The sequence below is a fragment of the Nesoenas mayeri genome (genome assembly GCF_963082525.1).
Source record: "Nesoenas mayeri genome assembly, chromosome: 5".
NCBI lineage: Eukaryota > Metazoa > Chordata > Aves > Columbiformes > Columbidae > Nesoenas > Nesoenas mayeri.
Genome location: NC_137548.1, coordinates 48,362,565 through 48,390,084, shown reverse-complemented (window position 1 = coordinate 48,390,084; position 27,520 = coordinate 48,362,565). Strand labels below are relative to the sequence as shown.

Below are 27,520 nucleotides of genomic sequence, written 5' to 3'. Positions count from 1 at the left end.
AGAAAACCAGCTAGTGCAATTTATAGAGACATAGATTACAAATAAAAAAAATCAAAATTAAATTTCACAAATGGTACATATATGACAAAAGGATCATGGCCTATTGAAACTTAAATTAATTCCCTGCATTTTCTTGAGTAAAGTGATAATTGGTATATAACAATCAGTATATCAGTTTGCTAGCAATCTCATCATACTGTCCCACAATAGCCACAGGTTGTTTCTATGTTGTAGCCATAAATAGACAAATCTGCAAGTCCAATCGAACGCAGTCAGCCTGTAACGTTGTCATAAATTTATTCCTTAAAGTTTCCAACTCCATTTTGGCTGTCATATTTATTGGATATTGTTTTCCCTTACCAGATCGAAGTCCTGTTTCAGATCAATCAGTGTAGTATTTGCTTTATCAAAACATTGGCTGTTAATACTAGTGGAAATACAGCATTTGAAATTTCCTTGGAGATTTCTCACTTGCAGCAAGCAGATCTGCAGCATCCCAGCAGCTTCTTGTAGGCCATGCAACTAAACAGAAGTCTCAGAAAACGTTATTTGAGCTTACAATTTACTTAACAAATCTTAACCTAAGAGAGGTATAGGAGTTTCTAACAACTATAAGAATTCATGTATTTAAACTTTGTTCCAAATTTGGCATTCCATTGGTCTCAAAAAATGGCCTTTCTTTTGTTCTCTCTCATGACCTCAAAAACTAGCATGGTGAATTTACTAAGAAGTCACTTACAACTAATTACCACAGAATAAGTCTATTAAAAAATTTTTGGTTTAATTTTCCAGTTTCATTAGAACTATGGATCCACTGGTGATGTCTTTAAATTTCACCCTCAGACTCCTTCATGCAGTATTACAGCTCTCTAGCAGTAACATTGCTTGGGGGAGGGGTGCGAGGGGGAATAAAACTTCCCTCTCACCCCCATCCGAGATGGCAAGACGTACAGCCCAATATGAAAACACATCAGGTTGAACTCCACATCAAACCAATCTGGCTCCACTCCACACTCAAACCAGTGCCAGTCTGACCCAGAGAAGCACTGAACACTGTGACCCCCCAAAGCTGACCAGTGTGAAAAAGACTGGCTTCAGCAAGGAGGTAAAATTATGAGCTCTTTTCCCAAATGTGCCAAAACCTAGGAAACAAGACAGAAGCAAAAATAAACAACACCAACAACGCCTGATTCAAAGCCGGAAAGCAACACAGTGCCACAACAAAAATGGGTGACAATACTTCAGGGAAAAAAAAGGACAGAGCAGGGGGAGTAAAGCCCCCCTTTCTCCGCTTAGCAGTGGGAAAACAGGTTTCTCCATTTTTTTTTTTCGTTCTCTTCTTCCTGCAGTTCAGATATAGCCAAGGTCACGCAGCTGGTACGAGGTGGGAGGCTCTGATAAACTCCTCAGTTACAATGAGCTGCACATAGGCCTGGAATATTTTGCTGTTTTGTTTTCCCATTTCATTCCAACCATAATACACTTTATATGCAATTTCAAGTAGCTCAGCAATAGTTACATTCCTTAGCTCCATTTACCTGTTACAATTTAGAGATGTCAAAAAACAGTATAAACCAGTATAATAAACATAAATCCATTATTCTATTTTCCTACATCTAAATCAGTTAATATTCTAGCAACTTTTAAATACAACCTCTTCCAAATTCACAGCTATCATAGCATTTTAACAATTTAAATACTTTTCTAACAATATAAGCAATTACTCTAATGTGTAAGGATGCATCCTAAGGGGGAGCAAGGTGGAATTTTAGCAGTGGAACCGGTTCCCATTTTTTAATTATCTCCCCAAACAAGATTCTTTTGGTACCAAATATGAATATGCAAACTAAAATACTGAGCTCAGATATGAAAACCATATACCAAGTTCAAATATGTAGATGGATCACAGTTACACCAATTTAAGACAATATCTCAATTTTTTATATTGCACCTTTGGGCCGCTCACTGCTCAGCCAGGTGGAGGTACCTCTGGGTCTCCCTGACAAAAAAGGTCAGTTGCGCGCTGAAACCCATCTGCACCCGCCGACCCAGACTGAGCAAGGCCTTCTTTTGTTTTGTTTTGTTATTGTTTAGTGTCTCATCTGGTGCGCTACAGCTGTTATTCCAAAACCAGGATTCTTTACATGATGTGCATACGGAAAAACCAAATCCAGCACACCGAGATGAGACACAGCCTGTCAGAGTTGCGCAAGTCTGAATGCTGGAATAAAGCTAGCATGCTAGAGAAAAAAAAAATAACAGCTACTACACACAAAATTTACCATCACATTCACGCAGTAAAGAACTAAATTACTCATGATCTTCTGTATTATCACAGAACGCACATTTTGAGTAAAGGAATTCTCATGATTTAACAGACTGTGAACTTATCGTACCATATAACAAAGACCTACCAAAATGACAACATGCGTAAACCAATACCCACAAAGAAAACAGGTTAATGAGGAAAGCATCTTGCAGACTTTAGCAAGTTTACTGTGACCTGTGTGTTATCAGTTAACTCTCTCTCAGCTTGTTGACGTTCAAATCCTTCCAGCTGTAAAACTGTCTGTAATGATCTAATGATCTCTTGGAGAGATTTATTTTGTCCTGCTCTTCTCACCTTAAAACCAACATTAATTGTAACAAAATTCTATTCTCCAGACACTTTTACCAATCATTTAACGTAAACAGCAGCGAACACTGATTTCAATATTTAACAAGATATTCCTTCCTTATAATTCTGAGTGCTTTCCTAAGTTTTAAAACACCTCCCAATACTGATTTTTAGGAACACAACTGAAAACAATTATCCCTGACCCCATCTTACAAGTAAAAACCTTGAGAAGGGGGAGGGAGGGAGGGGTGCTGCTTGCAGCATGACTGGGAAAAGTAGGGAGAGAGTTTTGCGGCGCACTTAACTCACATTCCTGACAAGGTGCTTGATTTTCAGAGAGGCAATACACAGAAACGCATAATATGTACTGTAAAACTCGCAGATAGCAAACATGAGCATTCTCTACTGCTAATTTCAACACCAATGCTTCCTTAGCTCATAAGTTTTCAACCTGCTTACTGATAGCCTCTTGAAGATGGTCAATAAATTGCATGTAATTCTCACTGGGACCCCGATTAACAGTTGTAAATGATTTGGCTGCACTGCTGATCCCAGGCACCCCCATCACAGCTTGATATGTGAGGTCTGTTGACTGCTTCAGGATTTCAGAAAGTTATCGTGCCTGTATAGTGTCTCTTCCAGAAACGCACAGGGTCCCGTGGTTTAACTGTAATCGAAACTGGGGGTAAATCCCAGCTTTTTGGTAAGTTCGGTTTACGCTCTGAAACTCTACCCTCACCCTCAGGAATTCAGTGTGGGAGGGAGGCGGGGGCAGGTTGGAGGGCCCCAAATCTGTAGGAATTACGTTATTTGGCTCGGTCTGGCTCACCACGGGGGGGTCCTCCCCACCTAAATCTCCAGGCAAGGGGGGATAGGAAAAAAAAAAATGTCCATTTTCTTCTTCCGCGACTGATAGCAGCGGGGCAGAGGGTTGAACTGTGATTAATGGCAGTGATGCAGACGGCGGAACCGCGGTTGCTGATGATAAAGGAGAGGTTTGAGCCGTAATTGATGAGTGGAGCGGTCGGCCGAACGCACCACTTCGACTGGTGCTCCGACTGGTGCTCTGAGGGCCTCTCCCGAGACCATAACGCTGTTTTTTCATGTGAGTCTTTCATAGCTTTTAACCGATCTCGGGGCCACACATATGTATACGACTCTTTCATAGTTTTTTTCTGATCTCAGGGCCACATATACGTGCGCTCCTCCTTTATTCCTTTTAACTTTCCAAGAAAGTGCCGCGGATCCTTGTCCGTGTCAGATAATATGGATTTGGGCGGTTTTGACGAATCTTTAGTAACAGGGGGTGTCAGAGTAGTACTTAATCTTGCTTTTTTCTCTGAATCTGGCCCAGAAGAGCCAAGAAGACCATCCCCCTCAGCCGCCTCTGCCTGTTGCTGTTTTAACTCTTTCAGAGTATCTAATAATAAGCACCACGTCGTTAACAGTTCAGTTGCTTCCTTGGACCCTTGGGTAGCACTATCAAACAATTTATCTCCCAAGTCCATCCATTGTGACACACTAAATGCTGTCACAGGATTAACCTCTAAACCTTGTGCTTTGCCCCATAGTAACATTTTTCTTAAAGTCAGTTCCGGAAGGCTAACACCCTGCTTCTTCAGAAGCAGCTTCCATGTAGATAATATAGAACCCTCTTCTTTAGATAAGTTTCCCCCCATGTTCCCGGTAGCTCACCTCCTCCTTCGCGAGGTGTCTTTTCAATCGATCCGGATCTTCGGCAGCTCTCCAGGGCTGTTCTTATCAGCTGTACCGGGCTCCGTCTCCACAGCTCTTCGGCTGTTCACAGCTTTTCGCTGTCACCTTGTTAGGCGAGATCCTCTTCAGGTAGGATCACGTCGGGGTCACCACATGTCGCGGTTGAGACGGACAAGCGACATGGACCAAATTCTTTCAAGATGAAAGTAATAGATGCCATTTATTGCTACAAGTGCATTTTTATACAATTCTGCCAGTTCATGTGTCTTTTCATTATTGGTTACAAGTTACAGCACTAACATCTCATTGGTTAAACTTGCTATCATCCATGTTATTCTTCTATCCCCTTCTCTCTCACGGGTACATCTCTCTCCGGATACTCCTTTACTCCCATCCTCCTCAAGGGTAAATCTTAATATCTCAAGGCTGATCTCTACTCTCATATTTTCTGTCAAGGATTCCACAGACCCGCTGCAGTTTCCCACATAGATGTAACTGGGTTTTTCTTTTTTCCTATTTGGAGGCAATTTAGAAGTAGACTATTCCAATGAGAAGGACTTGTGTTAGAAAGGCAGAAAATGTTTTCAAGCCAGTACACTATACTTTCTCTGCCAGAAGAGGACAGAGTATATTAGGTCTGCAGGCGTGCACAGGGCACTGAAATGTGGCTGAGAGCCACACTGGGGCAGTTTCAGCAGGGCTATGGCAGAGTAATGAATCTCTTTTGGGTGGAAGAACCAGTAGATACGGACCATGGAAAGCATGGTGCTGTACACTGTCCTGTGTGATTGTAAAGCTGCATATAGGGGAGACAGGAAAGAATAACTGCTGACAGCAGTAGACTTCTTGTGTTGAGGGCTTCATGGCAGATTTGACATTATCGCAGAAGATGTGACCTCAAGTGGCAATGGTTCAGATGATGAAGACTCTTCAGAGGAAATGATTTAACCAACAGTGTTTCCAGGCTGGGACAAGAGTGTGACCAAGGATGAGTATGATCTAAGTACTAGTAAGGAACTTGGTGGTTTCTTCTTCTTTTTCCTGTTCCAATGTTCCTCCTATTTTGCCACATATATATTTTGTGATAATTGGATGCTGTTCTCATCAACTGTTCCTTCAGAAAAATCTCTTTTATAATTGGAAAAATCATATGAGGTCCATATTGGTGAAATGAATATCTCTTCTACCACTACTTAAAATTAACTTCTTAGTGTCCTGCCTATTTGAATGTGTACATTCGTCCTGATATTCCAAGAAAAAAAGCTTATCTTTCTTTGCTATTTTTTTTGGGAAAACTGTTAAAAATATTCCTGTTCATGGTTTTTATAATCTACATCCATACAATAGTAGATTTCCTCTCAGTGGAAGATGTTCAGGCACAATTTGGGGAAGCCAGACCCCAAGTGCCTTTTTCATTGGGAAGTGTCAGCAAACCAATCTCATATTAGCTACCTCCCACACTCTTCCCATGCACTCTTCTTGTATCGTCTTATTTGTTTTGTGACATCAGATGTTTATGCATGCTCCATTACCACAACTCAGATATTTTAATACATGGCCTTATTTTTCTGATATTAATTAACCCCACATTGATAATCTGATAGCTCTTTTTTAACTAAAAAACACCCCAACCATACCTGAAATAATTTTGTCTCAAAATCAGAAAACCATCTCATATGAGTATCACAGCCAAATGCTGTGTGTCATTGAAACACAGAGTCTGCTACTTGGCCTTATGATCATGGAATGGCCTCAAACCTCTTTGTTTATTTGTTTGTTTTCCGTATAAATGTTGCCATTAATGACTATATTCTAACTCTTTTTTTGTGCAACAATAATCTGATTATTTTCTGTAATTTAATTTAAGTGAAATCTTAACATGTCTTTTGTCTGTGTACTTACACAGTAGTGTTTATAAATTGCTGTTTATAAGGTTTTTTTTTTCTGAAGATAGTGGAGTACTTGGGTTTTTTTCAGCAGTGGTCTTCGTTTTTAGAAGAATATACAAAATGAGCAAGTAATCTTGCTTCAGGACTTTTTATTCTTTTCCCTAAGCTTTGGATTTTTCTAGTGTTTGTTTATTTTTTAAACTGCATTGGTGACTTATTCCACATAGCATATTGCATTCCAGCTACCTACTATGTTACAGTGGTGTCTGCACACTCCATGGGTGAAATTTAATACAATCTCTGATCATAGACTCTTGTGGAAGTTTTATTTTATCTGTTCAATTGTATTATAACTTTCTTGACTAATATTGGCATCCTGGTGGCTGTTAAGCTGCTGTTGTGGTTTTTTTTTTTTTGTTGACCATAGCTTTTGAGTGTACTGGTGGATATTCTAACATAAATCTGAGTACCTCTTGAGTATTTAGCAAGCATTCTTTACACATGTTTAGACATCTGTCATATTTTTTAGGTCCATCATTATTCTTCAAACATGAGTTTACATGTCTGTAACTGCTGTAATGGTTTTGCGCTACTTCTGCTGTACATTATTCTTCTATTGCCTGTTTTCTGCATTTTTTTTCTTGGGAAACTTTGCATGTGTCCAATGCAAAGAGAAGAATGAAAGGTTTGATGTAAAAAGATTTTATAAGAAAAGTAGAGACTATAGTTAAGCTATGCATGAATTTCCATTTTCTATCACCATTATGGCGTACGCTACCAGTAGAGTAATAGTGGTAGATGTAGAGCATGGTCAGCATTGAATCCTCCATTGTCCTAACAGCGATGAACTTGCAACACAAAACACTTCTGGAAATCTCCACACAAGATCATTGAAACCTCATATATGCAGATGAAGAGGAGCAGTATCCTAGCTCTGCTGGCAGGGGTAAAGCATTTCAGGTAATATTCAGATTTGTGACATAATTCAGTGAAGTATAACACGGTTATGGACCAGCTAGTTGTAATTCCCGTACCATTAGCCTCAATTCAGTATAATACCTTTATATTATTTGTACTAGAGCCCTCAAAAGTGGCATCTATATAATTCATCTGTCATTCCAAGTTTATATTTTGCATCTTCATTACTTGCCACTTTCCCTTATGTCTCTGGGATTTTAAAACTTGCACTGCCAGTAGTCTAATAAAACTGAGTGAATTGTTACACTTGGGGACCCACCTTGGTGACAAAAAGCTGCACCTTTTTTACACTTTAAAATTTCAATTGTGAAATCTGAAGACAAAAGACAAAAAAGGGAACTAGTGATTTATATACATGAAAATATGCTACAGAGGATAATATACTACCTCCAGGTGAATGTGAACTTTTTGCTACCAGTGTTAGTGCCAGTAGCCAACTGAGATACTGGAAGTGTGCTCATGTTCTTCAACCCTAAAAACTTCTCAAAGCAAAGGCTTACAGATTACATTATCTAGCTATTTTGCTGTGTAGCTGAGTAGTTTCCAGGTTGTTTTGTTTGTTGTTTGTTGGGGTTTTTTTTGTGGTTTTGTTTGTTTGTTTGTTTTTTGGTTTGTTTTGTTTTTAGTATAGCTGGATATGAGCTTCATTTTTAGGATGTTTTGGCTGTGATGTACAGCTTTAACCTGTTAAGAACAGATGAAAAACTGAATATCTGGAGGCACAGTTATTTATAGTTGGATCAGGGGCCAGCCTGGTAATTGCATGAAATTAAATTGTACTGTAAAGAAATACATGCCATTGGGTCTTGTGGGAAGCCTTCTTATCCCTCTGTAGGAAAGGTTTTTACAACCTGTAGGAGTTCTTTGGATTTATCCAATCTGCCTCCAATAGCTAGATACCTGTCTTTTTAGGTCCAAGATTGTTTTGAACAGTAAAAGTTTATACAACTGGCACCAGAACAGGTGCTATAATCACCCAGAAATAATTTTTGTGATTTTTTTTTTTTTTTTTCTTACGTTCTGAAGTATTGTTAGGTCAGTTGTGTTCCTACATTAGTTAATTTTAACTTCTTTATTTTTAAAAGAAAATATATATATTGGTTTTAATTACAAAAATAATGAACTACATTTGCCTGAGTGCCTTTTTTGTGAAATTTCATTGCTTCAATGTAAAGATAAATATTCTGCCAGTTTTGCTCTTTTTGGGAAGTAGTGTAGCTTTCTCTAGCTGGTGACTTATAGTATATGTAACAGGTGCAGCTCATTCTTTGCATGCTCTGATTAAGGACCTTTGCTTTACCTTTAATGTACATGTCTGATACCTAAGGCAAATACATTTCAAACTGAGTTCTAATCCTCATCTTAGTGTTATAGTTACTCTTTTTTTTCTTTGTCTATATTTTTTCTAAGCCTTTTAATGTTCATTAGAAAATCTTTTATGGTGGTGGGTACTTCAGGTGATTTCTGACTGCATTTTCTGCTATGTGAACAACAGCAAATTAAAGAGTGAGCAATACATTTATCAGTGAGAACTTTAATTATTATTGAGTTCAAAACCAGTATGCTTAGTATGCTTTTCAACTTCAAATATATTAATGTGACTTATTTCATTCATCCAGTCCCAGAAGAAATGACTGTTTCCTTGGAACCAGCCTTATACTTGTGTAATTGAGATATTAACTCAAAACAGAAAGTTCATAATCTTTTTCACTTTTAAAAACCCTGAATATACAGACTCAACACTTAAGTTAGTATTAATAAATGTGAACCAGGGATGTGAACTGTTGTTTCTATCTGTTCTTCCACTACTTCTCTGTCGAGGGTTTAGATTGCAGGGTGACAATAAAACCCTGGCAGATGTATTGTTAACCTACTCTCCTCCCCCACTTCCCCCTTTTGCCCCTCCTTCTCCCCCCTTCCCACTAAGGACAGGCAATCGGGAAGAAAAGAAGGACAGAGAGAAGAGAGTTGGAAAAATTAAACTAATTAAACTACTAATGCTACTAGTAAGAATAGAGAAAATAATACAAAATATACAAAACCAATCTTGAAAGTCTCAGCAACTGCAGTGCCAGCACCCAAAGTCCTGGATTAGACTCTGCAGCCAACCAGAGCTGGATTCACTCTCTCACTAGGCCTCAGTTCACAGGGACGACTAGCAAGATCTTCTCCTAATGTTGGTCGTAAGCAGAAGGGACGAAAAAGGCAAAAAGGGACAAGATCCTCGTGATCTCCCACTTTTATGTGAAGTATTCACGTGAGTGGAATGTTATACACGGTTGGTCAGTTTCTTGGTCACTTGTTTCTCATCGTCCCTCTCGCGAGATGTCCATCCATGCTTATCAATAATTTTGCATTCCATTGCTATGTTTGCCAAAACATGTATCTGGTTCTCCAGGAAAATGCAGCTAATACGAAAGCTTTAGCTGACAGGAAAATTCACTAAAAGAGAAACTTTTTTTTAACAAAACCAGGACATTCTCCTACAGCTTTTTTTCTGTCATTGTTCATTGGGATACTTTAAAGCACATGTAAATCTTCTTCCAATCCTGGTGATGATTTCATGTGAAAGGGTTTCCAGAGGACTTTTGTTTTCTTTCATCTTTCATTTCACACCAAAGTCAATACACGGAAATTCTGTGATTAAAATCTTACTGATGGGCCATATTCTTGCAGTTATTTCTGCCTTTGCTGTTCTTAATTCTGCATGAGTTGATTTAGTTTGATATTCAACCAATACCAAGTCAACAGCGTCAAATACTTTTGAAAAACAATGAGCTATCTTGATTCTGAGAAGTGTATGCTCAGTCTGAGGAAGGAGTCAGTCCTATTAGTGACAGTAGGCAGCTTTTCTAAACAAAAAGCAGAATAAGAAGCAAATCTGCTTTACTTTGCCATTAAATGTAGTAGACATGTAAGGCCTGTCATAGAGACAAGAATCGAAGAGGAGAATAACATGAGAAACAGAACTTTATATACTGAGTTAATAATTGCTGCACCATCATTATAATAGCTATGGCCTCCAACCATCGGGCCAAAGAGAACAACTCAGCACAAGACCCCTTGGTGTATCCAGGTTGGGACAAGGGATATGATTATGCCACACAACCTGCTATAATAAATAGAATTACTATTCCTTCCAGAGAGAATAATCATGAAAGTGTCTTTCACTACAGGTACTAGTAATAATGTCAGTTATGTATATCTCATCACCTCTGTCTCTCAGATGGCCTGTCTTGGAAAGATATTGCGTGAACTTGTAGAAAGGAGTAACCTACTGATCTCTTTAAGACAATGACATAAATTATACAGTGATTAATTTTCTCTGTGCTCTGTCTGGATGGTAGTAGAAGTTCTCAAATTTAGCTCTGTATAAAATATTTGTTATTTACCAACACCACTTTTAGTGTTTTATGTTCTTTAGAGAAGCACATCTATAGTGTTGCATCCAGTTCATTACATAGCTTATAAAATTTACCGAACTCTCTTTACCATAAAGTTGAATTCATATTTATGTATATTTGTCTATCAACAGGTTCATGTTTTTAATTTGTGAATGTTCATCTGGGGGAAGAGAGCTTTTTTCATAGGTTTTATCAAAGTGTTTTTCCCTTTAGTTCATAGAATGTTGAAAGGAATTTACAAAACTGGCATCACACAGCAACCATGATGTAGCCTTGTATAACACATACCATTTCTAACAACAAAATAATGTTCTACAATCATAATATGAAAAGCATATGACTTATTCCTGAAATAAGAGGGAAGTTAACCTTTAATTGTTTCTTAAACAGACAATTCTCAAGACCTATTTTTGATTTTGTGACAACTAGTTACATTTCTTTTATGGTTGATGAGATCTCTTCTGTCTCATTGCTTCTGCCATTACACAACATGAGCCAGCTATTCTGAAAAAGCAGGACATCTTATGTTATGAAGCTGGAAAGCTGTTTGTTTTCTTCTTTATGATCCCATTAGGAAAACAAACCAAACAAAAACCGCCACCAAAAGTCTAGTCTGCATATAAGGAAGAGAACAACAGTGTGGGTGGTGGGTTCAGTAAACACCACACCACGAACTCATTTTAATAGATAAAATCCTTCAGTAAAGCCAAAACTTGAAGCTGATTCTGAGAGGAAATCTGGTCTTACGTCTACCTTGAACAGAACAAAGAATTATAATTTTCTGTAACTTGTCACCACTCACAGAGGCTTGAGCAGCAGAGGAGAATCAATGAGTTTCTACTGTAAGTACGGAAATCAGTAGTGTAAAACACACTGTAGCAGCACCTGACAGTGTCCCTGAAGCTGATGATCTGTGGTCAGCATGGGATGCAAGTCAGGGAATTCTCCTGACCATGACCTCTGTGTCCTTTCCCTCTGTCCACTGTACTTGGGAATCTTTTGAATTAAGTAAAAAAGTGGATTAAAATGTGTGATCAATGCATTGAGAGAGCAGTGATGATGTATGTAAGGACAGTAGGTCTCCCTTCTCTTCCCCTTTTGTGGTAAGAAAAGGGTAGCAGTTGTTTCAAGTGAACAGGAGTCTTAAATTTGGTGTGAATGGGAGGGGCACAGCAGCATACACATGGAATTCACAGCTAATTAAATTGTTGTGGTAACAGCTGTTGCCTCTCCTGATGGTGCCCACTACAAAGACCCAACTCAGCCACCTCTACTTTTAGATAATGAACGAGGACAGGTCACTGAATTCATCGCTCATCCCACAGATGCCTTTGGGGCTGAGGTCCTCCATGGGACCACAGCTAGTATGAACAAAGCTGGTGATGGCTCTCCTCTGATGGGTACTAGTAAGAATAATGGATCATACTAATTTCTTGTGCCTGGTGAGAAACAAGACACTTCTTCTGAAATGGGCTCCTTTCTGAATCTTTCTCATTCTGGGGCTCTACATTCCTGGTGTGGACTTGCAGTTCCAAAACCTGTGGTGGGATCTGTGCTGTTGATAGAATTACCTTCTGGACAAGGCATAAGAGACTCCTTGCTGGTACCAACTTGGCAGTTTCTGTCCTCTGCTGAAGCATGTTTCTGGGTGGCCTTCTAACTGGTCTGCAAGACATACACTTTGGTGATTCTGAATCCCCAGCCACATCTTCCTTTCTTGTGCATCAACAGGATCAGGCTTGATATGCTTTGGAACCATGATTGGTGTGGTGGAGGTACTCTGGTGGGTTAATCGGATGACTTGCTCCTGTGGCTCAGTAGCAGCACCATGACCAGGGTATGCTGTTCTGGTGGTGCGGGCAGGGCAATCACAGAAGAATCACATACCATAAGTTCTGCCTTCAATTCCTTACTCCTCCTCATGAGTGCATTGACAGGCAAGAGAGACATGTCTGGCTGCAGTATGGCCACTCTCTCCTGAATTACAGGGTCAGGTTGTTGCTGCTGTGGTCTCTTCTAAAGGTCTTCCCTGTCCATCTGTCACTGGTATCTATATATCTCTCTATCTCTCTCTATATATATCTATATATCTATATAGTCAATATCTTCCTCTGACATGGTGAACATGGATGTGGTGCTTAAGGGTCTTTCAGAAGCCAGTGACAGTGTGGAAGAGGAAGGGGAAGCCTTCATGTCTTCTCTCCTTTTGTGTTTTGAACGAGGGATATGGATGTACTTTCTGGCTTGCTGAGGTACAAGAAAAAGGGAAGTAATGTGGGTGGTGGTTTTGTGAGCACTCACTTTAAAAGCTGATTATGCCATCGTCATGGTAGTCACAGAGTCTGTGGATGATGTTAATGGAGAGAAAGCAACTAAGGAGCCACTAGCACCTGACACTCCACCTGGAAGTGAAAGTGAACAAGCAAACACCACAGATGGTTCCCATGTCAACTGGATACCTGGAGTTTTTCCAGACATTGAAGATTATCTTGACCAATTGCAGACCCCTCTTCCTACTAGTAAGAACTACAAATTGCAAGCATTTTAATTTTTCCATCATGCAGTTATCCTTTTGGACAATGGCAATCGATTAAAAATGTGTTCTAACCATAACTGTAAATTATTTTCATATTATTATTTCCCTTTTAGTTTTTATTATTGTCTATAACCTGCCTAAGAGATGTTCTTAAAGGCCATATCTTCCTGTACAGGGCAGAGGACATTTGCTAAAAGGCTGAAAACAATGTTTTGTAAACAACTTTTTATCATATTAGTTGTCTGTATGTGGTAACACAGCTATTAGAGCAAACAAGTGTAAACTTTCTCCTTATGCTCATACATATGTGAGAGCATTTTCTTTCTTTTTTGCTGGGCACAAGTGATAGCTATGTAACACTTACCTGTCTGTCACTTTCCCCCCATCTGTCTTCCCTCTACATTAGTTGAATATGTATCAAAAAAAGGTAATTCTCTGTGAAACTTTTTTTTTTTCCTAGGTGTATTTGCTATTGGCATCTTAACAGTGGTTAATTATAACTATATTACTGGAGCTGTAATAGACATTTTATTTGTGAACATCTTTTTTTTTTTTTTTTTAAAGGGTAATTCTTCTGATAGAGTTAGTGCAGTTAACAGTAACAGGATTTACTTATTACAGTAAATACAGCCTTTCTTTTGTGTGTGTGTGTGTTTGTGGTCACATGCTAATATTAATAGTACAGGAAATGAAGGGACTTTTCCTTAATCCCAAATGCAGTTTCCATACAAATAATCAGCCTAACAGTAGAGTTTTTTTCCAAATGCTACTTCTCGTGCACATTAATCCAAATACTATTTTCTTGTGCTTCCTTGGAATTTAGTGAAACCATCCTAGGGTAGAATTTGGTCAATGCTCTGTGGACATTCTTTGTACATAAGCAAGATTATGTATCTATATTTTTATGGCATTATACAGCAAACAGTTTAAAGATCATTCTGCTATTAATTAATTAATTATTGTTGATTCATAGATTGTCAGGTAGAATTTGGCCTACTTATTTTGTTTTTTCAATTTTTTAAATAAAAATCAGTAAAAACAACCCTATCAAAATTGCCTGAGTTATAGTATTTTGACATAGACATAGAAATATAAATGCAAAATATGTATTTAATATAATTTTATTGGACAGATAGATTTATTTTTAATAATGCTTTGCTATTACGACAAATTAATTTCTTCACTTTTGCTACCCTATTCACTTATTTATTCCAAGCTGCCTCCTTAATGCTATGTGCAGACATTACGAACTATAAAAAATACTTCCTGCATTCCTGTTTTGAGCACAAAAAACCTGTAAGAACTGATTTGAAGATCTTTTTCAAGGTTAATATCTCAATTGAATCTACATTGTCAGTGTCCTGGCAAAGGTTCATAAAGCCATATTAAAAAATATCTTCCTTTCTTAATTTATCTTCTCTTGATACTTTTTAAAAACATTATACAAGGGACTTACACTACCATAATCATGAAAGAATTTATTTATTGAAGGGTTCGTGCACTTGTAACATTGTCCTATATAGCTGTAATGGAATGGAAAAATTCATTGATGCATTGGCAGACTATAGTTAAAGGCTTTCACTGAATAAATGAATGGCTTAGTATGGTATATTATACTGCTTTCTTTCACTTGTTTTTTCTCTACAGCACTGTTTAAGTTGTGGTCTGACATCACATTAATGATTGATCTGTTGTCCATGGAATAGCAAACCAGGCAACTGAAGGAACCCCCAAAAATAACTGTCAAAAGGAAAAAAATCTAGTATGTAATCAAAATGAAATGTTGAGAGCTTTTGAGGATCCCTCCCTGCCACTGGCAAGCACCCTCCCAGAGCTAAAACTGGAGGGGACATGACTGAATCCTGCTGCTTCTTCTCAGTGCTCAAGGGAGGGAAACGGTGAATGTAGCAGTCCTCCAAGCACACAAATTTTGATAATTGTCTGTGTGCATTTTTAAGGGGCTGTATGCTGGAAAAGCTCAGTCATTTCTCAAGGACGATATAAGGCAGCTTAAAATAATCTGCTGACATGTGGTGTAGACAACTCAGTATGTTCCTCTTGGTCAGCTTTCTTGGAGGCTAGATCAGGGCCTTTAGTTGCTGAATTAATGCTCTATCCTTTGTGGTGAGATCACACAATACAATTCACCAGCCAATAAGTTTTTTGTTAATAAAAAAAATGAAAACATCTGTAAGATTCGTGAACTACTTGCTGGCTAAACTTAACAGAAGGAAAAAAATATGCTCTTAGTTTTGTATTTGGCAGCTGCTCTTAGGAAATGAGATCAGAAACGCTGGCTAGAAATTAGTTGCAATATGTGTTAAAGTAAATGAAAAATAACTTTACATCTGGTTAGAGTAAGTACTTAATTTGCTCGACTACATTTTGGAAGAATTCAGAGAGGTGGAGATTTGTAATATCTTTCCTGTAGTCATAATGAAATAACAGTCCCAGATGAAATCACTATGTCTGTGGTCTGCTGATAATTTTAGACTTGGCATACTCACGTGGCAACAACATGGGCCAGAAATGTAGTTGCATAAAAGTTCAAGAGGTATGGTCAGCATAGCAAATACTTGAGACTGGAAGTATTGATTTTGATTTAAGATTTAACACCATCTTAGAACCAAATTACATGACTTATTAAAAAGGATGAAGGGTTCTACCTGTAAGTTTACAGAAAGCATTTTTTCTATTATAAAAATATATTTTAAATATTTTAAGTCCCACTCTATGTATAGCTGTCATATTTAAATCCATTCAGGGATCTATCTTTCTATTTTATTAATACATTAGAGTTTTAGAAATTCAGTAATACCCTGTGTAGGAATAAAATTAAAAGTTTCAAAATTTCCCCATGGTAATTTTACATGTTACATAGAATTACATAGAATGTTCTGAGTTGAAAGGCATCCACAAGGATCATCAAGTCCAACTCCTGTCTCTGCATATGACAACTCTGTAGTTCACCCCATGTATCTGTCCAGTCTCTTCTTGAACACTGTCAGCCTTGGGGCTATGACGACCTCCCCGGGAAACCTGTTCCACTCCTCCACTACCCTCTGGGTGAAGATCCTTTCCCTAACATCCAACCTAAATCTCTCTGGTGTATCTTCCTGCCATTCCCTCAGATTCTGTCATTGGTCACCAGAGAGAAGAGATCAGCACCTACCCTTCCTCCTCCCCTTGTGAGGAAGCTGTGGACAACGATGAGGTCTCCCGTCAGTCTCCTCTTTTCCAGACTGAACAAACCAAGTGACTTTAGTTGCTCCTCATCCAGCTTCCCCTCCAAACCCTTCACCAACTTTGTAGTCCTCTTCTGGACACTCTCCAGTACCTTTATAGCCTTTTTATACTGTAGTGCTCAGAACTGCATACAGTACTCCAGGTGAGGCCACACCAGTGCAGAGCAGGACAATCACCTCCCTCGACTGGCTGGCAATGCTGTGCTGGCTGCACCCTAGGGCACAGTTGGCCCTCTTCACTGCCAGGATACACTGTTGGCTCATGTTTGACTTGTTGTCAACCAGAACCCCCAGATCCCTCTCACAGAGCTGCTCCAGCCTCTTGTTCCCCAGTCTGTATGTGCAGCCAGGGTTGCCGTGTCCCAGGTGCAAAATCCAGCACTTGCTTTTGTTAAACTTCATCTGGTTGGTGACTGTACAGTTCTCCAATTTGTCTAGGTCCCTCTGAAGGGCCCTTTTATGTTTAAGTAAAAAATAAAGTTTGTGTTTTGGTTTGGTTTGGTTTTTTTCCTATTTCCTCCCTCTCTTTTCCCCATGGAATAGACAAGATGTTTGGCTTGTATGACAAAAACCTCTTTCAGAAAGTTGCTAACATTCATGTCTCCATGAATTCTCCAGAAAATTTTTAGGCAATTATAATTCCATTTTGTTCCATGAAAGTATAGTGTAATTAAAACTGAAACATATGAGAGAGACAAGAGAGGAAAACCACGAGGTTTGTTATTCAAAATGCTAAAACTAACCATAGTTCAGATGAGTATGATGTTTATAGGCTATGTAATAGTTTTCAGTATAAATACTTTTCAATGACCTGAGTATGAACTTTCTAGAATATGATTTTTTAAATTGTGAAGATCATAGTCTTCGTACCTTGCTTTTACATATTTAGTAAGCATATTTGGCCATTTGGCCTAATGGTCAATTTTGTTCTTTAGGATCTACCTCCAGTATATATGGTAATCAAGGACCACACAAGGGACTTTATGAATCCACTGCTTTTCCTGGAGAGACCACCACAACAAAAATAGTTCCACAATTAAGGTCAGCCCAGGTACCAGGTAAGTTTTTGAAGTAATTTGTTTTAACAAATTGTATTAATAATTTAACAGAATTGTATTAATATGGACTTAAATAAGAGATGAAAATGTAGGTCAAGGACAGTTGTTCAGGCTTTGTTCTGAATCGGATAATATTCAGCATTTTTGCTAGTCTGAAAATCTGAAAAATTGCGCATATTATAACTCATATAATTCTCCAGCAATATCAAGATGAGAGAAATCATGCATTTGAGAATGAGATTAAGATCCAAATAAGCTTTATAAATTGATATGAAATGAGACAATATTCAATAAAGAAATACGCAAAGTATCATATCCATGAGAATGTTCAGTGAAAATAATAGATGAGTGTTGCAGAATAGAATAGAATAGAATAGAATAGAATAGAATAGAATAGAATAGAATAGAATAGAATAGAAAGAAGCCAACACCATGATACAATTGTGAAAGAATGCAAACATATGCTGGAACATATTAGCAGTAAAGTATTTTTTAAAACAGAGAAAGTAATTCTCCCACTCTACTTAGGCCTAGCAACTCCAGAGCTGAAGCTCTGTGTTCAGTGCAAGGCATTACATTAATCACATTGAATAAAAAAAAAGAGAAGAGCAAAAGGAAAATTTTAGAAAGGTAACCTTTGAAGCACCTTTTGAAGAACTCACAGTTTTCAAATTAAACAGAAATATGAGAAGAGTACACTACAAAAAGAACGCTTATCAGTTTTCTGCAATGGAATAATAATAATTAACCAATTAGAAGAAGTAACTTGTTTCAAATGAAAAGTATGATACTTTTTAAACAAGGAGACTTGTTTCAAACAAACAAAATGTAGTAGTTAGCTCTTAGGAGAGGACCTGTCTGTAATGGTAGTAGAGTATAAGGGTAATGGGAAGGTTGTGAAATCACCTTTCCTAAAAATGTTAAGAGCAAATCATAGAATAATTTCAGTTGGAAGAGACCCCCAAGATCATCAAGTGCAACCAATAACCTGACACTGTCACTAAACCATGTCCTGAAGAACTTCATCTACACGTCTTTTTAACACCTACTGGGATGGTGACTCAACTGCTTCCCTGGGCAGCCTGTTCCAATGCTTAATAACCCTTTCTGTGAAGGAATTTCTTCCTAATATACAATCTGAATCTCCCCTGGTACAACCTGAGGTCATTTCCTCTTGTTATATCATGCTAGAACCTCCTTCCAGATAGTTGTAGAGAGCAATAAGGAATATTCCTCAGCTATCTTCCTATGGATCCTTTTCAACTAGAGTGAAATGTAGGTGATGTGACCTCTTAGGGTTCCTTCCAGTTTTGTAATTACTTTTTTTTTTTTTTTTAGTTTGCTACAAAAATACCCCTTAAAGTAAGATTTTAAATGAAAAAATGAATACTTCACTCTACCCGAAGGTCATCCTGCTTTTGTGCCTGGGATTGCAGGTGTATCATTGCTAAGCCTTTTCTTTTGCTCTTGGAGTAAATCAGTGATTCAACTCCATCAAAGTACAGTGCTTATAGGTGCCAACGGAGATGGGGTATTTCATCTGAGTTGGCCTGTGTATGGCTGAATGATGAAAATGTATTTGATTTGCAAAGAAGCACTTTGTAAAACAAACAAACATTCATGCAAACTAGGAAAAAAGTGTGACAGTTTAAAGAATGTAAATAATTTGTGTTCTTGCAGTTCTGCAAAATGGCAAAACTACATAGATATGTTAACATGCTTTCCTCCCCTCTCTCAACTCTCCCTACAGATTGGCTGATCATAGTTGCTGCTCTTGTGGCACTTGCATTGATTCTTGCAGTGTGCATTGCTGTTAACAGTCGAAGAAGGTAAGTTAGCCCCTTTTTCAAAACACACTGCCTTGCTATTTTTTTCATCAAGAGGTGTCAAAATTTCATGAAAGAGCAGAGTACCATAACACAGGAAAGAGCTTCCTCTGCAAAGGTCTGTGACTTGACGTTTGAGGGCTCAGGTCACTGTGTCCTGCACAGGTCACACACACTTACAGGCCTTCACACTTACATGGAATGATCTGAAGTCAGTAGCTATATAAACCACTTAGTCTTTACTTGTAGATGGAAACTAACTGTATATAGATCACAGAGAATTAATTATTCTCTGCCTATTACTTATTAATAGGAATGTTATAATGTCCACTTAAAGTGAAAACTATGTGAGATGGACATAGTAGCAACCACAGGATAAACTGAGTATAATTCTTCACCATTAATAGTGTTGTCTGTGTATAGTGTAAAGGGTGGTATTACACAATTGCTGTCACAGGATTAATTTGTTCCTTCTAAACAAAAAGCAATATTACAGCTGGTAACCACAGGGATATATTCTAACACTGCTATCAGCACACTCAGTGGTTTTATTTACTCCCCTTTACAGATTAAGAAGCTGAGGGATAGAAAGTTGCAGTGATCTATGCAAAGTTAGCCAGGAAATTTGAAAAAAAAAGAAATCTAGCCTGAAAGATAGGCTATAATGTTCTTAATTTTATTTTCTCTGGGGGCTGTTATGAGGTTACTTCTCAATGATCTTAAACAGCTTTTTGCTACTTAAATGTTAAAGTTGAACCCTTTAACAGAGTAACTATTTTCTGCCTGAAAGTTGAATTTGAACTTTTTTTAATAAGAGTAACCATATAATATGTGGAGATTTTTGTTCAGGAATCAGTGAACAAATTTATTCCTAGTCTGCTGGTCTTGCAGGAAAGCACATGTTAATGCTTCTGTGAACTAGTGTCAAGGCCCTCCAAAACATGGCATGGATGGTAGAATAAATCACTGCCACCATGGTGAGGGAGCAACCCCGGCAGTCCCTGCCCATGGTGCAGAAAGCTTGGGACAAACCAGTGCAAACTAAATGCCAAATTGTCAGACAGAGAAAACTGATATATTTTTTGCTAAAGTCAGTAGTGAGATACCACCCGGTATGTTTGCCATATGACTGTATCCATGATACCAGTGCTTCTTTGACAGTATTATTAAAAACTTGCTGAAATAAGAAACCTATCAAGTATGTGGTAAGACAGAAAACTCTACAACTTTCTTTCTGTGAAGTACTTATGAAGTTATACAACCTGAACAGCATGGCTTATTGATTTGTATATTACTGTGTTATGCCTTTAAAAGTAGAGACTGCCATTGTTTACTCCTTCTTAACCCAGAGTCACCATAGGAACAGATAAACAGGGCCAGTATGGCTAATTATAGGTTGCATCTGACATGAAACAAAACAATCTCAGAGCTGTTAATGGAAAACCTATTTTTCACTTACAGCTTCCATGCAGCTGGGAGTGAGTTGCAAAGAGAGAAGGTGCATGTGAGAGCATGTATGTGTACAAATGCATGGATTAAACCCTAGTAATATGTGTTAATCACTGTGAGGAAAACTTTTTGAAGCAGAGGAATACTCTGGTATGCTTGAAATCAGTGGAATTTTTCATTCACTTTAGCACATTATAAATGATAACACGAATAAGTCAAGACTCCTTTCTTCATCTATTCTGATAAGTGCTAAGGCTGAAAATTCATAGAGAGGTAGTTGCCTTGCAGTCAGCATGCTCCACATGAATGTCAGCTTATCTGAAACTAACACTGCGGCAGTGCTATGAGAAAACTGGATAGCCGAGAAAGGACAGTTGAGCATTTCAGTGGTAGCTAGGCGTTTAATTATTTTAGAAGTGAGAATGATCTGTGTTTTTATTTGTGTAATGTTGTCAGTTGCACTATTTTAAAATGAATGCTAACAGCAGCATCTCCAGTATCAGTCTCATTCAGATTGTCTGAAAAAGCCTGATTGAATGTGGGCATTAGTTTCAAGGTACTTAATTTCCTGATTCAGAAATCAATAGATTTAGCCTTTCTAGTTAGGAGATTAGTATGGCAGAGATTTCAGACATTTCAGACAAGTATTTGGGACTTCTCAGTAAACAGCAAATTGCTTGGATGCAGTATTTTTTGAAAAAAAAAAAAAAAAAAAATTATTGAAAAAAAAAAGTATTGTCGTAAGTTGTCTTAAGCAAAAACCAAAATGCAAAATGGCCAAGGCTCAATGTGGTCCTGGTAAATTAGTTATTCGTAGAGTCATTTTGGTTGGAAAAGACCTTTAAGATCATCAGGTCCAACAGTCCAACAGTTGACCTAACACTATCATTAAACGGCATCCCTAAATACCTCATGTACGTGTCTATTAAACATCTTCTGGGATGGTGACGCAACCACTTCCCTGAGCAGCCTGTTCCTGTTCCAATGCCTGACAACTCTTTCCATGAAGAAATTATTCCTAATATCCCATCTAAACCTCCCCTGGCACAACTTGAGGCCATTTCCTCATGTTCTATTGCTTGCTATAGTACTTGGGAGAAGAGACCAACACCCTCCATGCTAAAACCTCCTTCCAAATAGCTGTAGAGAGCAATAAGGAATACCCTCAGCCTCCCTTTCTCCAGGATAAACAAGCCCAGTTTCCTCAGCTGCTTCTCATAAGACTTGTGCTCCAGGAACCAGCTTTGCCCTTTTCTGAACTTGCTCCAGCTCCTCAATGTCTCAGTTCCTCTTGTTGCAAAGAAGATTGTTTCTGTCTGGTACCTGTTGTAAAAAGTGTTAAGATCTCCTTCCAGGGTCCAACAGAATATACTGCCTAGCTTAACCATCATGTCAGGAATGACATGATGAGCTGCTATTTCAAGAGACTTTGGAGCTCCACAGCTCCTCGCTGGCCTCTGTTGGCCATTCCCAAAGGTGTGTGTAACATTAGCACAGTGAACTGAGCTACTTCAGATAAAATAACTCTCATGTAAAATAACTCTGATCTAAAATAACTCATACATTTCAGTAAGCATGAGAAAAATAATATTTCAGAAAGAACTGAGCTGCCAAATTAGTCATTCAAGCAAAATATGCTTAATGTAAGAAGAAAACATTTTAAAGTACACTTTCACAGAGACATTATCCCTCTTAAGAGAGCTCTCCTTTGTATATTCAGTTTAAACATGGTTGTTCAAGGACAAATAGGCTGTTCAGCACTGTGTAGGAAGAGAACCATTTTAACAGTCTGGGGCAAATCTGACAGGCTGTGTAACTAGTACTTTTTAACTACCCTAAAGAATACCTAGCCTACATTGACCAGCATACATCAGTTTTGGACTGGCAAATTTCAAAAGAGGACGAGAGGAAAAAGAGTGTTCATTAAGAGCTACATATAGATTTTACTGGGCAGCACTGAAATGAGTGTAATTTTAAAAGCTATTTCCTACCTTAATACCATAAGGAGTTATGCTGTTGATAGTAGCAAGAGTAGTTCTCCATAATTCCTTGCTGTTGGTGTGATTCTAGCCCTGACATGCTAATACAAATGGGAAAAAAAATTATCTTGTATAATGAGGTGAGAGCTTCATCCAAATTTTCTATTGTCACAAGAATTTCAGCATTTTCAAAGGCATGTTCCCATGTCTGTATTTATAATGTTCCCATCCTTATAGTGGGATATATACAAAGTTCATAAATATGGATATATCCAAGTGTTAGAAAATCTTAGAATCATAGAACCATTTCAGTTGGAAGAGACCCTTAACTTCATCAAGTCCAACAATAACCTAACTCTAGCATCTAGGGATGGTGACTCCACTACTTTCCTGGGCAGCCTGTTCCACCACTGCTTCACAACCCTTTCCATAAAGAAATGTTTCCTAATATCCAGTCTGAGTCTTCCCTGGCGCAAGTTGAGGCCATTTTCTTTCATCCTATTGCTTGCTACTTGGGAGACGAGACCAACACCCTCCGTGCTACAACCTCCTTTCAGGTTGTAGAAAGCAGTAAGTTCTCCCCTCAGCCTCCTTTTCTCCAGGCTAAACAGCCCCAGCTCCCTCAATTGCTCTTCATAAGACTTGTGCTCCAGGCCCCTCACTAGCTTCGTCGACTTCTACTGAACTCTCTCTAGCATCTCGATGTCTTTCTTAAAATGAGGGGCCCAAAACTGGACACATTATTCAAGGTGAGGCCTCACCAGTGCCGAGTACTGTGGAACAATGACTTTTCTAGTCCTGCTGGCCACAATGTTCCTGATACAAGCCAGGATGCTGTTGGTGTTTTTGGCCACCTGGGCACACTGCTGACTCATATTCAGCTGGCTGTTCAATACCCCCAGATCCTTTTCCGCTAGGTAGTTTTCCAGCCACTCTTCCCCAGTCCTGTAGCATTCCATGGGCTTGTTGTGATCCAAAGGCAGGACTTAGCACTTGGCCATGTTAAACCTCATACAACTGGCTTCAGCCCAACGATCCAGTCAGTGCAGATTTTTCTGTATAGCGTTCCTACCCCCTAGCAGATCCACTTCCACCCCATTTAGTGTCATCTGCAAACTTACTAAGGATGCACTCAACCCCCTCATCTGGATAATTGATAAAGATATTAAACAGAACTGGCCCCAATACTGAGCACTGGGGAACACCACTTGTGACTGCCACTTACTGGATTTGGCTCCATTCACCACACTTTGAGCTCAGCCATCCAGACAGCTCTTTATGCATCTTTTCTAGCTTTCAGTAATGCAAGTTATTTCTATCTGTAGTAGTGATAGATACAGACTGAATTAGTGAGCTCCTGCCAAATTTTTTTGCATATAAAGGTGGATGCTTTCAAAAATAAAATATGCAATATGGAGAAACTTTACACTTTGCATTGTATAAGTCTGTCCAACATGATTTTCATTTCCTCTGCACTGGCAGACACAAGTTTCATTTCCAAGCATCTTTTCCTAAATATTGACTTTCATTTTTTTTCTTCTTAGTTGCCATTTATAGTTTTTATTTCGTTTTTTTTTCTTTTCTAGATGTGGGCAGAAGAAAAAGCTGGTGATTAACAACGGCAAAGGGGCAGTGGAAGACAGGAAGACAAGTGGATTAAACGGAGGTGCCAGCAAATCACAAGAAATGGTGCACTTGGTTCATAGAGAACAGTCAAGTGACCGAACAGGAGCATGTGATGAATTCCTGACCACTGATGAAACACAAAATCATCAGGAGCTTGACATGAAGAGTGGAGTGTAATAGTATGAAGTTGCCAAGTAGATTAGAACTGGGGAAATCAAAATCTCATGGAACTTGGACAGCAATTCACAAATGCACTGTGCTACTGATGTCTTTCGAACATAATTAAACTTAAGGTTTATTCATTTTTAATAACTTTAAAATGGTGTCTGAGTTAAAAAAATAACATTTGCTTTTAGAAATATGCCCCAAGTGTTGCATGTTTTCAGTTTCTACACAGAGGACACTCACTGTGTCTTCATTGTTAGGAGGGATACAAGGTTATGTCATTGTTCCCAGAGGGAGGGTCTTCACCAGCCAGAGCTACAAAAGTATCCAGCCACTCCATCTTACGGGCATTAAAGGTACCAAACTTGCCATCGCACACAAGTAAGTAAGGCACAAATGTCAAGGGCAAAAATAAAATTTAAACTAAAAAGGCCTTCTATACAATGTCTAAAACACCAGAATCCTCCAGAAAATGCCTTCCAGCCAGGAAGAGCAGTAGGTGCACTCAAACTCTGCCAGTATAAACAAGTGACATTTTGTAATGATTTATGGCTTGGTCTCCAAAGAGAGAAACCCAGAAGTGCAAAAATTATTTACCTTTATTTTTAAATATCTATAGGCAAGTCTTCCTGGGAGGGGGAATAAAGAGATGAAAATATGAGCCTATGCATAATAAACTTATATAGTTTATTATCCTAAAATCTGTATAGTTATTCTTGAATTTGAGGTGTTCATTGCTCTTCCCCCTCCCTCCTTCATTGGTCACAGTTTGTCCATGTTTTTAATGAGTCTGTTAGTTAGGATAATGAATAAAACAGAATGACCCCAGCTCTATCACACATGCACAAATTGGAGGTCACGAGGGAAGATGACTTTTATTTCAGAAGAATAGGTCTCTGTCTTCTTCTGCTCCATTTTACTTAGGAGATGCTGAGCCTGGTAAATCTGTTTTCCCATATAACTATTATGTTAAACCAGTTTGATGATACTTAAAAGTCACCTTTCTGTGATCTCTCTCACTTCCTCTGAATTCTATTTCATCCACATTTTTTTCTCTCTTTTTTAAAAATACCAAAAGAAACTTTTCTTGCTTATTGGTACCAGAAGTTCTAATTCTACTGAAAAGATCAGAGAAAATTAAAGGAAACTTTTCCAGCCATGTAATATAGTAAACTAGCTGCAGATGCATTGTTTTATGCTTTTGTTTTGTCCTTATGTGTCTGTTACGTAAAGTGTTTTATTAAGCTATTGTGCTGTGCATTGTATTGATGTGAACTGTCAGAATGAAAATTATTTGCTACCAGTGATCTGTGTAATTTTTAAGAAAGCATATGGGAATGGAAGGAGAATGACATCTGCTAACTGGACTGCCTTAAAAAATTGCAAGTAAAACCAATCTAAGGTAATTGCAACTAGTGGTCTGTGTCAGTTGTGGGATGGGTAGCATCCTGCAGCAGGTTTATTCAAGTGGATCATAGCACCTGTCTTTGAAACTGTTCTGCTAAAGCACGTTATTTTATGTTCTCCATCTGAAGCAATCTGAGGGATGAGTATTCAGCTGGCTGAATACTAACATTAGCAAGCACTGATCTTTATTGTAACATAAAACACAAGACTTCTTATTATATTTCTCAGTCACAGACCTCTAGCAGCTTCCCATGTGTTTCATTGAGTTGTTCAGCATGCTGATGTTTGCAGGCATATATCCTCAGGTGCAATTTATGCCTGGGCAAAAGGTCACAAGATAGGGTGTGATTTTAAAGTACACATAGGACTTTTTCTGACTTTATGTAGGTCAACATGTTTCATCTATGAACAGTCACACAGCTCGTGGTCCAAAGGTGTCTAAACAAGCTGAAGCTAATGGGGTCAAGGTGATTTGCACTATCACAGTCCACTATCAAACTCCTCAGTCCTTTCATGTATTTTAATACTAGACTGTGTAATGGGAAGTCTGTTTAATCTTACATTGATTTCTGTTTAATTCCTGCAATGCTTTTAAGCAAGTTTTTCTATTTGTCATTATAAATCAAAATTATCTATTGAAGGCCATGTTTAAACTGGTGTTATGTGCTGATTTTAGTAAATGTGGAGATTTAGAGTAGGAATTATTCCTCTCTTTAAATCCTAATTGAATATTGGTCTCAATCAAAAGGAGATATTTAATTGTCTTGAAGGCTAGATTTTTCTTTAAAAAAGGCTGTGTCATGTTATTCATCTCCCTATTCAGATGTTTAATGGAGAAAATCACAAATTCCTTCCTAATTTATCTAATGTTCAGTATCTATATATGCAAGGACAACACTCATTGTCTTCTTTATATATTTTTAAATGCTCAAGTTCTCTTTACAAAGGCAATGCCCTTATTTTATATATGCTGATTCTTCTTAGATTGTCATGTGATTCATGTGTAATTAACTTTCATTCTAGTTTCAAAACTAGATGGCCATTTCATATGTGTTATATAGTTCATATTTGAGGGGTTCTGTGTCGTATGCATGTGTTTTTTATAGAGAGCACTTGATATATTTGCATATTTATTTAACAGATTAATCGGAATGGAAGAAAATAAAATCTCTAAATTTTAACTAGAAATAGTATTGCTAAAAACACGAACTGTAAAATAGGCTTCAAAAAATAAATTTGATGTCACATTGAGGATAAAAAGCAAGACTGGCATTATTAGTGGGAGAGAAGTACTCAGCAGGATAGTTGTGATTAGTACTGGTGAGCTGGGGTCATTTTTTTCTGCATGCAAATTCCAAGCCAGGCTCAGCTCAATGCTGCGTGACTTCGTCTGCTCTGCCATCCTCCCACAGGCTCCCAGGATGCTCTGGGATTTAGCAATTAACTCAGGTCCCTCCTAAATCCAGACATGTTTCAATTTAAGATCAGCCCAGTAAGATCTTGACAACTATTCCTGACTAACGGAACCAATGGCATTTGGAGACTGCAGTGCCCAGTAAAATCCAGCCCTTCCTTCAGGGTGGTGACAGACAAGGTTGGTCTTGGTCTGCCCTTGGTGTTTGGGG

The 27,520-nt window shown here is 38.2% G+C and overlaps 1 protein-coding gene across 3 annotated transcripts in view; it reads left to right on the top strand.

Moving 5' to 3' along the window:
• Window positions 1-26,069, top strand: part of CD44 (CD44 molecule (IN blood group)) — a 78,746-nt gene extending 52,677 nt beyond the window's left edge. For all 3 annotated transcript variants that reach the window (XM_080344971.1, XM_080344972.1, XM_080344970.1), the window contains 3 exons: window positions 17,321-17,443; window positions 19,194-19,272; window positions 24,284-26,069. In XM_080344971.1, coding sequence (XP_080201097.1) covers window positions 17,321-17,443; window positions 19,194-19,272; window positions 24,284-24,500 — 419 coding nt within the window. In that variant the 3' untranslated portion in view covers window positions 24,501-26,069. The remainder of the gene's footprint in view (window positions 1-17,320; window positions 17,444-19,193; window positions 19,273-24,283) is intronic.
• Window positions 26,070-27,520: the final 1,451 nt, after the last annotated feature.